Source organism: Thunnus albacares, chromosome 11 (genome assembly GCF_914725855.1).
Source record: "Thunnus albacares chromosome 11, fThuAlb1.1, whole genome shotgun sequence".
Classification (NCBI taxonomy): Eukaryota; Metazoa; Chordata; class Actinopteri; order Scombriformes; family Scombridae; genus Thunnus; species Thunnus albacares.
The window spans coordinates 8,266,076-8,278,819 of NC_058116.1; the positions used below are offsets into that span (position 1 = coordinate 8,266,076).

At 40.7% G+C, this 12,744-nt stretch overlaps 1 protein-coding gene across 1 annotated transcript in view; it reads left to right on the top strand.

The window, feature by feature from the left end:
* Window positions 1-12,744, top strand: part of vwa8 (von Willebrand factor A domain containing 8) — a 77,494-nt gene that overhangs the window by 41,410 nt on the left and 23,340 nt on the right. Inside the window, exons 27-37 of the mRNA XM_044365514.1 lie at window positions 791-899; window positions 1,935-2,073; window positions 3,039-3,226; window positions 7,611-7,730; window positions 7,940-8,004; window positions 8,120-8,245; window positions 8,331-8,440; window positions 9,063-9,214; window positions 9,937-10,141; window positions 10,271-10,352; window positions 11,031-11,235. Coding sequence (XP_044221449.1) covers window positions 791-899; window positions 1,935-2,073; window positions 3,039-3,226; window positions 7,611-7,730; window positions 7,940-8,004; window positions 8,120-8,245; window positions 8,331-8,440; window positions 9,063-9,214; window positions 9,937-10,141; window positions 10,271-10,352; window positions 11,031-11,235 — 1,501 coding nt within the window. The remainder of the gene's footprint in view (window positions 1-790; window positions 900-1,934; window positions 2,074-3,038; window positions 3,227-7,610; window positions 7,731-7,939; window positions 8,005-8,119; window positions 8,246-8,330; window positions 8,441-9,062; window positions 9,215-9,936; window positions 10,142-10,270; window positions 10,353-11,030; window positions 11,236-12,744) is intronic.

A 12,744-nucleotide genomic window follows, 5' to 3' on the forward strand; every position in this document is an offset into this window, starting at 1 on the left:
ATTGTGTCTGTACATACATCATCCGAGGACAGTGAGTTTTTTTTAACAGTTTTGTATCTTCTGGGATCCATGCTTAAGTGATTTAACGCCCATCTTGAACAGATTATAAACAAGTAGTTGTTTTTTACCCACAACATCTTGTGTGCATAAAAGCAAATATTTTGTCTCTTGATTTCCAATTTTGGACATGGAAAACAGTTTCTTATGGGTCTTATTGCTTTTCCATTCATAGACATATTTATGGTTAGAGGACTGTCCATCCTCCAAAACTTCTATTTCCTTAGAATTTCTGTCTTTTGTGGTTGTGTTGCATCTTCACTCCACCTGCAGCCAATAAGACTGTGGCCATCATCCAGCTATGATTCATGGGAAGAGCAGTAAACATATGGTCAGACACAACAAGCCGAGCAGGGACACACACACACACACACACAGACAGACATATACCCACATACAATATATTGGCTCCACCCTCTCATGAGACATCGGGATCAAAGTAAAGCCTTTGTTTCCAAAGAATCCTCCTCACAACAGAATACAGCTTTCATCTGAAATAATTTTGTGGTGACTGTGTTCAGCCCTTCATAAAATGAGTTAATTGTAATTATACTGGGAATGTGAAATGGTGACAGTGTTTTCCATAATGAATCAGAATCATAATGAATCAGAAAACAGCAAGATGTGTCCAAGAACATGCGTCGTCAAAAACACACGCTCACAATCACAGCTCTGCAATTCACAGTTTGTCAGGTCTTAATGCAGTTGTCACAATGTGAACTTTAACCTTTAGGTTGCCCCTGCCAGAAGTCAAGATGACAGGGTACTGGACAATAAACCAAGGTGGGAACGCTCGCCGCAAACTGCTCTGTCCCACTGAGACTCACCCCATAGATATCAAGGTAAACACACAAGGGAAACACACTTTAAAGCTCACCAACACAGCAGATACAACAGTGTGTGTATGGGCTGAGGAACAGTACTTCAAAAGTGAAACACTTGTAGGTTTAAAAGGAGACTTTCCTAGAGAAGAGTTGCTGTGATCAGCTCCTGACCGTTTTTCACAGTGTATAAAAAACATCAAAACATCTCTAGAAACTTCCCAAACCTCTCCTGCACAAACCCACTTCTCTGTTGTCCATTCATGCCGATATACCCATCATATTACAACCAATCAAACAAAGCAGTGATTTTGCTAAAATACACTGCTTCCCTGTTATCCGGTTATGCTGCTTTAAGCGCAGAAGCTCCACCAAAATCTATGCATTTGCCATATTGTTGCAAAACTAGAAACTATGCCTGCACGGTATATACAGTGCTGATCATATGGATGCACTTGTGAGAAGTGCAGTATGCTTTAGAAGTTTGAGACTTCTATGGGCTTTTTGATTCTTTGTGTCTGTCGTGGGAGCTTTTCATCTTCGCAATCCATCGTAACTGACATGAATTCAAACTGACCACAGCTGCTGTTCGGTACAAAGAAGCAATCAATCAGCCATCTCTCAAGTTCAGAAGTGCATTCATTCATGTTTGACACTCAAGACATTTCTTTGAGTGTAACTTTTGTGACATTTTTTGCCTTTATTTGACAGTCTAAAGTGCAGAGAGACATGAAAGATGGTAGAGAGAGTGTTATATGAAACAAGGGTCTGTGGATATTGCGGTTATGTGGTATATGCCTTAACCAGTAGACTATGGGGGTGGCCCCAAGTATCACTTTAAAGCCATGTTAGGAGTTTTATGTGTAGTATCAGATTGGCATAACTGCATCTTGTGTACCTTTAGTAGTTGTAGGGAAAAAAATAGAACATTAACAAACAGCCTTGTGACCCTGTGTAACACAGTTACACAGAACCTGAGCCATAAACATTAAACAACAGTGTTGTGCGCAAACTTTGTGAGTGTGTGTATGGTTTCAGTTTGTTGTGTCTTCCCAGGGCCCTGTGTTTCTGCGTGTTCAGAGTTACCCTTGCAATAGACAGGAAAGCAGGGCTTTGAGTTTCAGCGAAGAGAAAGCCCACTGGCAGATTCCCATGAATGAAGTCAACATCATCTGCGATGTCATCACCAGAGACGGTACACACACACACACACACACACACACACACACACCACCATCACTGTCACACAATAAATTCTGAGGTCTCTGGTCTCACGTTTTTGTGGTCATTTAGGGACATATTAGAGGATCCAATGGATGAAGTCTGTAACAATGGAATGATCTAAGATCCAAGGATGAGATAGACAGGAGGAATATTAAAACAGACATTTCGTTCACATGAAATCTTCTGGCCTCATGTAGGTGCATGGCTTTGCAGCAAATTAAACACACTTCCAGTAAAGGTTAAAGAAAGGGAATTACTCTTTGAAGTTTTTACTGGAAAATGTTGTGGAACTGCGAAAACTATGTGTGTTGGATTAATCACAACAAATTCAATGATAGAGACTACAAACCAGAAAAAGATGAGATACCATAAACAAGAGTTAGAACAAAGGTAAATGTTAATTAGTAGAGTAGCAAGAAAACTGGATTCACACAATTTTTAGAGTAACTGTCGAATTTGTTATTCATCCCCATACCAGAAAGAAGCAAAGTACAACATTAAGTCTGTTGCATACAGTGTGTGCAACAGACTTAATTAAATACACAGTAATTAATCTAGTATAACACTACATATAAATACAGTAGAGTCCACATGAGTAACAGCAAGCGTGATCAGAACTAAACTGATCACAGAAAATAATTAATTTCATATCTCAAATTTTCACAAAATAGTGACAAGAAATTAAATATATACACACAATGCTCCAACAAGGGCATTTGGAGAGTAGATACAAGATACCTGTTGATATTGGCATGGACACAGATCTGATATAACAGCGGGCAAACAGCTATGATGTAACTGTGCCAGTGGTGGTTGCTACTAGTAACAATGTCCTGGAATATGTATTATTAATACACAGTAACAGCTGGATATGTAGACAGACGTGCATCACAGAATGAATTACAGTACTACATAACATCTGTTTTTATCTTGCAGATGTGTTATACGTGGCCACGTGTAACCCAGTGTCCCTGTACTCTATGAAGGAGCGCGGGGAGACAATCCAGTGCATGGAGCTTTACGACGTCTTCCCCAGGACCATCAGTGGCGTCTGGCAGCCCTTTGTCACTATTGCTCCCCTTGGCAGTCCTCTGGATGGACAAGTGGTGCTACATGAGGAGCAGGTTGGCGCATGCATGCACACACACAGTTGTGTTTACATCACGTCAGAGGACGTTACATTGACTTCCATTCATTTAACCTTAACCATAACCACCACATGCCTAACCCTAACCCTAACCTTAACATAACCCTAAATTTACATTTAAACCAAGTCTTCACCCTAAAATTAATGATTTATGTTAAAGGGAATTGCTTTTTGTCCCCATAAGGAGGTGATTTTCTCACAACATGACTGTAAACAGATTAATGTCCCCACAACATGAGGAATACCTGCACCACACACACACACACACACACACACACACACACACACGAGACGAGCTTTTATGACTACATGATCACACTGATTAGATTCATTGATGTTTTTATGAATCCCCATGGAAAAACGTGTATTCTGAGTAAGGAAACTGCCTATTTAAAACTCAAGTGGGGTGGATAAGCAGTGTCATGGTGCAATGATATCTTAGTAGCACCCCCACACAGAGCGGAATCTGGCTTACATTAGTTGTGGACATTAATATTTTTTGCACACTTAAGTCAGGCTACTTCTCTTCCCTATGACATCATCAAACGGGATGTAGTCAGCTTTGCAGCAGCGGTTAAAGTTCCAAACCAGGAGAGGGTGTCTAGCTCCTGTTTTAACCCCAAAAATATCATTTAGAGTTTTTATCTTTCCATCTTCACACTACTGATAGAATTTTCCAGATTCAGTGTATATTAATGCTTTAACAGCTTTGAAAAAATAGTACAGAACAGAGAGGCAAACAACATAATAGACTCTATTTTCGTGGAGGCACAACAATCAGTGCAAGCAGCACTCTGACTGTTTGGTATTTTCCTGACCTTGAAACTGTGCCCATCTGTGTGGTATTTTGGTGACCAGCGCAGAGCGCATGGTGCACAGATGGGAGGAGAGGTGCAAACTGGTGGGAGGTTCATTCAAATGAAGCAGCACAAAGCGAATTGATGTATTTTGGTTGAAATTTGGTCCTAGACGTTGCGCTGAAAACAGATGAACCACATCTGTTTCTGGTGCAACGTCAGTCTGCTGCTGCTTTTTGTGATTTTATCAACAAAGGCAAACTAAAGACTTGCTGTAAACATGGTGAAATAACGGATTAATACTTGAAATATAAAAAAGTTATTACAATTTAACACTCTCAAACCAAAATCTTCACAGAAGATAATGTCTAATGTGGTTAAAGCAGGAACATCAGTAAATCAGTCTGCATTGATCTAAACGAATGTGGGTGATTCTTACAGTATCTGTTGTCCACAGCTGTTTATACTGTATGAAAAGCTTCTCCTCCAGTTCATTAAATCACTGCAACATCTGAAGACAGCAGGACTGATATGTTGGTAAATCTGCAGCCTCCGATTACAGAAGTGTCGCTCCAGAGCGCAGTGCTGTGACACATGGCTGTTTACTGTGTTTACCTTCATTAAATCGTCTGAAAACGATACCAGGCTGCTACAGTATTACTACACACACCTCTACACACATCACACATCATCCAACTTTCTTTTTAGCAAAAGTAACGTCTCATGTTTTACTCTTGAAATACGTTGCAGTGCAAACGCTGTTGTGTAACGTTAATTACTAAACTATGTGACCAGGTGAAATTCATTGGAATTATGGTTAATTAGCTGCAGATTTGTGGTAATGTATGTTCATGCTATGGTGCTCTGAACCATCCAGACATTTGTTGAGCTGTTATCATTCTGAACTGTGATTGGCTCAGCTGTTTCAGAGCTATGAGAGCAATGATGTGACTGGCTGAGAGAGTATTTAATAATCACCACACACGCTGATCTATATTCACCTTCATCTAGCCCCTTTGCACTTTGCACTGCTGCACATACATGAACCAAAATAGCAGGTGCGCGTGGATGCACCCACACCGTCTGTGTGCCCGAGACCTACCACGCTGCGCTTGTCGTTACGCTCGCACGATTAAAATAGGGCTCAATAATTCATTCATTAAAACATTGCTCCACAGCGCCACAGGTGGTCAAAATCAGCACAGGGTAACTTTATTACAGCGGAGAGAACTCAGGATAAAACAAGTAATCACACTCTGCAAAATGAACTGAAAAGAAAACAAACACTCGCAGATTTATTGTTGAGAGGAATGTGATAATGGCCGTTATTATCTTTTCGTAAGCATGAACATGATATACACAAACAATGTGGTACCGCAAAATGTAAGAGGTGGGAGTATGACATACTAAACACACCTTACACTCACACACTGTCAACATTCAGAAATAAATCAAAATCTATTTCCAGATAGTTTCATGTCTCTGCTGTCGTTGCTGACTGACCACTATGACATATAACGTTCAACACTGGCATTTAAGCTTTTTTTCTGAGGACAACCACAGATTCCTCACAGTTTTAAAATAACCGTGCTTCAAGTCTGTTAGAGTGTCTTAAAATGGTTGGTGGTTAGTCGTTGTTTGCTGTTGAATCTCTCTTACCCCATAAGACCCTGGCCTACGACAGGAGCGCGTAAGACAAGAACAATGCATGTTAGCTATTTCTCCAGCTGGTGCATATTAGGCAAGAGGAGGACTTCTAAAAATACCACTGTGATGGATCATGTTACGTCTAAAAATGAAGAGGTCCAGACAACTTAAAGTTCACTCACAGGTCACTGGCCTTGCAGGGAAATCAGGAAAACCAGCACACGTACATACACATGTGCACACACGAGTGCAGGTTCTTGCAAGAATTCACACAGATACATGCACACACAGATATGATAATACAAAATACTAAGAGAAACTCAAAGACATCATTACATATACAACACACTCCTTGACATACACACATAGAAAACCTGAGTGAAACACTCTGGCCTGTCAAAAGACAAATCCACATGCAGAAAATACACATGTGCTCACACATGTACATGCTCTCCAAAGGCAGTTGTATGTTTAGAATCAGGAAATGGGGTTTGCCTTCTCTGAATAGCTCAACCAGTCTACAGTACAGTAGTGTGTATGTCAGGAATGGGAGGCCATAAGGAAACCATTAGTGTGAAGCAGGGCTGCCGGGGCCGAGGCCAGCTCCCCTGTGGCTCCTTCTCATAAAACTCAATTGAAGATGAAGCCTGGTGCGTCACAAATAAAAGCCTTTGCACAGTTCACCCAACACACACTGTATATACACACACACACACACTGATATCTTACTGCTTATCTGATATGAATAAAGGAAGCACACAAATGCATAAGCATATACAGTCAATATGTCTATCTAAATTGAATCAAATTAACTTGCAGTGAAGTGGACGGTTAGCAGAGACACTGCTCAGGGTAGTAACAGCTAACAGGACATCAGTACTAAGATCCAGAGTTTCACCTGGAGAAGAGCACCCTCTGTTGGGTGCATAAAGTTATTATGATTATAAGATTTATTATTCTCGCTCAGAAACCATAAAACCTGTGCTAATTGTCACTCCTCCTCTCACAACTCCTGACTCCCTCTGCTGTTGACTGTTGTTAAAGGCATAACAGACTGTTAAGATAACTCACCTTTTCCAAATTCACTTTGACACACTGACCACCAGCACAATATTTCTTGCAATATTGCAATGGCTGTCAACAACAGCTGTGTTGTCCTGATGGTCTAGTGGCCTAGACACATGCCCTGTGACTGTGAGGTCACCTGTTCGAATCCAGGTGTATTCATCCTCCTGTTTCTGCCGGCTGTCTGTTGTGAACTTTGTTCACACACACATACGCACACACACACGTTGGTTCTTGTGGATCTTTAAAAGATGTACAATACATGTATGTCAAATTATGTGCTTCTCACCGCTTGTGGCTATATTTTGAGTTATGATTCTTTTTTATTTAACCTTTATTTTACCAGGCAAGACATTAAGAACAGATTCTTATTTACAATAATGGCCGGTCTTATTACAAGTCCTTATTCTTTGTGTACATAAACAACATTTTGACACTTGCCATACTCAAGCTTGAGTCCAAATTATTATAGTATATAAATTATTATTCAGCGATAGTGCCAAAATATAGATTCGGCTTTCTGGTTCTGCTAAAAGAAATGCCCATTTGCAAACTAAGGAGAGGTGGGTGAAGACGTGGTAACAAGACGAGCAATAAGGATATTTCTGCGAGCATGAGAAATGTCTGAGAAAGCATCCCAGCTCTGACACAGACTGCTCTAGCACTGATGTAAAAAAAGAAAAATCCAGAGAACAAAGCCTGCGTTGTTGACTAGTCACTGTCCATACAATAAAAAAAGTCAAATGTATGTGAACAGCATATCTGTGTCTGTGATTTTGATACTAGTAACTGGAGTGTATTCTTATTCTGTAAATCTCATTCTCTCTCTTTTTCGGTCTGTCTCTCTGCCAGAGTAACACGGTGCTCCATTTGGACATGGTCACAGGCGCTGTGCGGAGGCTCATGTTGTCTCAGGACAGCGATCAGCCTTCCACCAGGGCCTCGAACTGGTGGGGCAGTAAGGAACAACAGGTCAGAGGTCTCAAAGTCTCCAGAGAGGAATGTGAATTGGCTTGTGGCTCCCGAATGCTCAGGGATCATCTCCACTCTTAATTCAAGACATAGACTAGACATGTTATTTCTTTCCTAACTAATAAACATTTGTTTTTGGAGATGAACTAGAACTAGTATAACATTTTGTCTGAAGTTAATGTGTGGTGCATATTGATTGTTTTTTGTAGGGAGGGTATAAAATGTGCCGTGACTTCTCCCACAAAAACTGGCTCCTCTTCTATAAGGAGGATGGGTAAGATACCCTAAACTAGATTATCCACAACACTGCTAAACAGCATAATCTCAGTGTTATGGTGGTATTAATCGCTGAGCCGTGTGCTTGTGTTTGTGTTTGTTTGTGACTGCAGCAACCAGCTGGAGGTGCTGGATGTACTTGAGGGCCGCGTTCACTCCATCTCCCTCCCCATAAACCTGAAATCTGTCTTCCTTGTAGCGGAGGATCGTTGGCTCCTGCTGGAGAGCAACACCAACAAGTACGTGGCAGATTTCAAGCCTCTCTCAGGGTCTAAATCTTTGATTTCAGTGGTAACGAGACGTACTCTATATGTCATTGAATAGGAAGTTCCTGCTGACCAAACCCATGCACATGGCAGCTGAAGACTCTGGAGTGTGTCAGCTCCACAGCATCAGTGAGGACTCCGTCAGCTCAGGGCATGGAGTCAGCTCAGGTATATATAACAGTAAGGATATCTCACAGCTGTAAACAAAGGTTAATAGGGCTATTATGTTCTATCCTGCTGCTCTGCATTACTTACTACAGACATTATGTCAACCCCATTAACAAAATCAAGTAGACACACATATAGACAAAAAGGCCGGGGCCCTCAGCCAACCATATGTCTGCCTTGACAAGACCTCTTAGCTAATGTGTGAACCAGTCATGTCTCAATCAATATTAAACATTCATGCCACTCCTCAACACCATTAGTGACAACGAAATGTGAAGTCATGAGTAATGTCCACTATCTAGACTGAAGCAGTCACCGAAAAGTAATAACTCAGTGGACCTCTGGTTTTCTAACTGGGCACCGTGGACTGTTCTCTAACTAATATACTGTATAAAAAATATATTGCACTTATGGAAAGAGCTCCAAATTGTATTGTAGAGGTGTACTTCATGTGAGGGATTCAGCTAGTGTAGTCACATGAAGTACACCTCTATAATACACTTTGAAACTCTTTCCACAAGTGCAAATTTTGGTACGTTAACAGAAGAGTTTCAATCCCTTTCATCTCCTTTTTTTTTTTTTTTCTTTTTGTCTATTCTGTCATGCCCTTGTCGGCTACCAGCCGAACTGTCCATCCCCCAGATGCTGTCATGTGACCAGCTTCCCAATGAGAACCTGAGTGCCGCCCTTGACCAGAAGATCGTTTCCCCTAATCGTATAATGGCAGATCCCAGCTGCTTCGCACAAGTCATTGTAGGCTTCCCAGACCTCATGGTGAGTGAAAAGAGGACATTGTGAACATTGTTGGTTAATGTGTGTAAATTATTTTTTAAATATGTTATTATCATGTGACGCTTAAGTTGCACTGGACAACATTTTCATGTAAATGTGTCTGATATTTCCACTAATGTAGTTTCTTCTCGGTTAGGTAAAATATGAGGAGTTTGCAGCTCAGTGGTATCATATAAAATGTTTTCAGTGTTACCAAAGTTGTTCATACAAAATGTTATTTTCCACTTTGACTTCACCTAATTACATAGTGCAGGTTTAAGGAAGCTGTACTTGCGGGATGGCGAGGTGATTTACTGTTGCAACCCTGTTGCTGTGTAGCATAAAGGAATATAATTTATGCTTTTTGTTATGGAGTTTGGCTGTTCTCCCTTTATCTATTTTACTGTACCAACAATGCAAGTCAGGTGGATCAAAGACTCTATATGAGCATACATATGAGTGTGAGGGTCCATGTATCTGCGTGAACCATGCATTGGAGTGGCAACCCATTCAGCATGTCCCTGCCCAGCTTAATGTATGCCTGGAAAAAATTAAATGGGAGGAAATGAACGAATGCATGAGAGGTTGGTTGAACGAGTTACTGTAGTGTGGGTGCTAGAGCTGAACTGATAGAATATTAATGTACGCACAACTTGATTATACAACTATGTGCTTGATGCTGTATGTAAGCAGTGATATTTTCCTTGATTTCTTTTCTTGTCTAGTCTCCTAATGAAGTATACAGCTTTAAAAGGCCTGTTGACTTATCAGTGATGAAGAGTGGTGAGAGTGGGGCTCAGACATTCTTCAGAAGTGGGCTTCGGTCCACCACGCCCAAACGAGATAATTGTGTCAGTCTGCTCTCAGCCAATCAGGTGGTCCGGGCCCTTCCACCCAACAAGGTGCCCCTGAAGGAGGTCTATCCCAAAGGTCAGAGATCAAATCACATACGTCTTGTTTAGAACGTAGAAAATCTCTTTTTTGTTCCACTTGTGTGTGAATCAGAGAATTTATTCATTGTGGCCCCACTGTAAAGAAGTTTTCTCGTTCGTCACTCAGATGTCACACCTCCAATGACAGCGGCTTACCTGGAAGTGACTGATCTGAACTCTAAAAAAGTCAAATATGTTCCTGTTCCAAGGTAAACACAACAAACATGTTTCTTACTATCTCTCTCTGCAATACTTTGAGAACAATAACTGGATTTTTGCATGCTCTAGCACCAGCTAGTGGTCAGAAACAGCTTTGAACCAAATGAAAACAAGTAATTGATGGTCTTTATATGTTTGACCAATATCCTTTTAAACTTGCATACTTCTTTAAAACTATTCTTTGTTTTGGTCTTATTTTATTCTTATGTGTCACCAAACAATGAAATGTGTATAATTCAGCCTTTACACTTATCCTACATGCAGTAGTTCTCACAATTCATAAAGAATTCATAATTATTGTGCAAGCAGAAAATATAAATTTTATGTTCCTGCTTGTATTGTTCAAAAAAAAGCAGCATTTTGTTTCCCGTCCTGTGCTTTGTGTCTTGTCTTTGATGATTTTTGCCTTTTTTTAAAAATTCTTCTTACATCTTTCTGCCGCCTGAGTCTTTTTTTGACCACTTAAGCCAAGATTTAAAAAAAAAAAGACAGTTTGCTGACACACACACAATTAAGGTCAAAACCCTCTGACATAAGATGACATCTGATTTTGATTTTGATTTACACAAAGATAATTTAAATGTTACACCCAGCGAAAGTATCAATGCCCTTTTGCTGATTTCTGTATAGGACTGTGTCTTGACTCTCTCCATTGTCGTACCTGGCAGGTCAATGACTGTGTCACCTTACACCAACTGGTTATCTAAGGTGTCAGAGTCTGACGTGCTAATGGCTCCTCTCGGGTCCGGAGGTGTGGTCACAGTGGATATGGGTGGGTACGTCCGGCTCTGGGAGACAGGATTGGACGCTCTGCAGCGATCGCTGATGGAATGGAGGAATATGATTGGGTCGGAAGATGGCAGACCCTTACAGGTAATATCACAACTCAACTGACTTGGTAATTAAGATGTTTTGTCTTAAAATTTTAATTGGTTCATAGATTGTTATCTCTCTTGGGTGCCTAAATGTTGTATCACAAAGATGACTGGAAAATGAGTATGATCCTTGCAGCCTGCAGTTTCTCTAAACACCACTGAGTGGCAGCGCTACTTCAAAAATAATTAGTGTGAACATTACTCAACTGAACATCACACTGCATACTTGCCTCACTCTGGCAGAAAACACTGACTGCGGAAACATTCCTTATTTTATGCGAACCGGAACGTTTCCAGAACTGAAATTTATGACCTGGCTGTACCCAGAGTGGGCGTGAATGAATGGACGGGTATTGTGTATGATGATGTAATAAGTTTGACCCTTGCTTTAGGTCAAAACATTCAGGCCAGCACTCTGGGTACTGAGACAGCATTGTTAAGATGCCCACATACACAACGCAGACAGACAAATTCTTTAGATAATGTTGCCTTCCAGATGTACGGCGCACTATCTGTGGATCTGTGGATTGTGCACAAGCAACTGAGAGACAGAAGACTTATCATGTACTAAAATGTGGCTATCAAAGAGACATAGCATCATAGCATTGACTCATGTAGATAAGTGATTGTTGTCCTCGTTAGCATCCAGAGAGTATTTCTGGAATCTGAAAAAAAGATGATTCATAGAATCTTAAATAAGTAATAAAACAAATTGATTAATAATTTCCAAGTCAATAAGATAAGCGTCTTTTATGTGATGTACAAGGAGCAGGCTGCATTCCTCACTTTTTAAATATACTCCCATGAGAAGGAATCATAATGTTTTGGGATGCTATGAATTCAGTGATATAAATCTCTTGCAAGAGATTGCTGAGGTTTAGGGCTACAGAGCGAAATATTTCAGACTGCGTTGGAGTGAGACTCTATTTAATGTCCACACACTCCCACAAACTTGCACACCTGCAGTGCACACACGGGACCTCTTCTTGGGTTAGATTCCTCAGTAGCCAGGTCTTCTTTGATGGGGCACCTTGAGTCCACTGTAGGTCAGACTTAGACAGACGCTCCCTGTGCTCCATGTTAGCCCTCTGCAAACAACAGTAGCTCTACTGTATTTAAACATACCTGCCTGAAAGGCCCTCTCTATCTGCTCAGATGTGCTACTTTACCAAACTGTTTACACACCTCACCTCCATATGAGCCTACCTGTTTGCATGCTCGCCAAATGTCTTATTTTTGTGACATGCTATAAGAGTGTAACAGTCAGGCTTTTGACCAAAGTATGAAATGGAAAAAGAAGGAAGTCTTCATGCTCTTAACATTTTAAGAAGATTCAGTTTTAATTGGCAAAGACTTGTCTTATTGTCTTCATAATACTGGAGCGCCATCCACAAATGTTATTCAGTCACAATCATCACACCGAGCTGTGTTAGTGTTTTTCTTCTGTCATCTCTCTTTGGCTTCAGTCTGACTTTGCTCCATTACCGCATCGTTGACATCATCGATA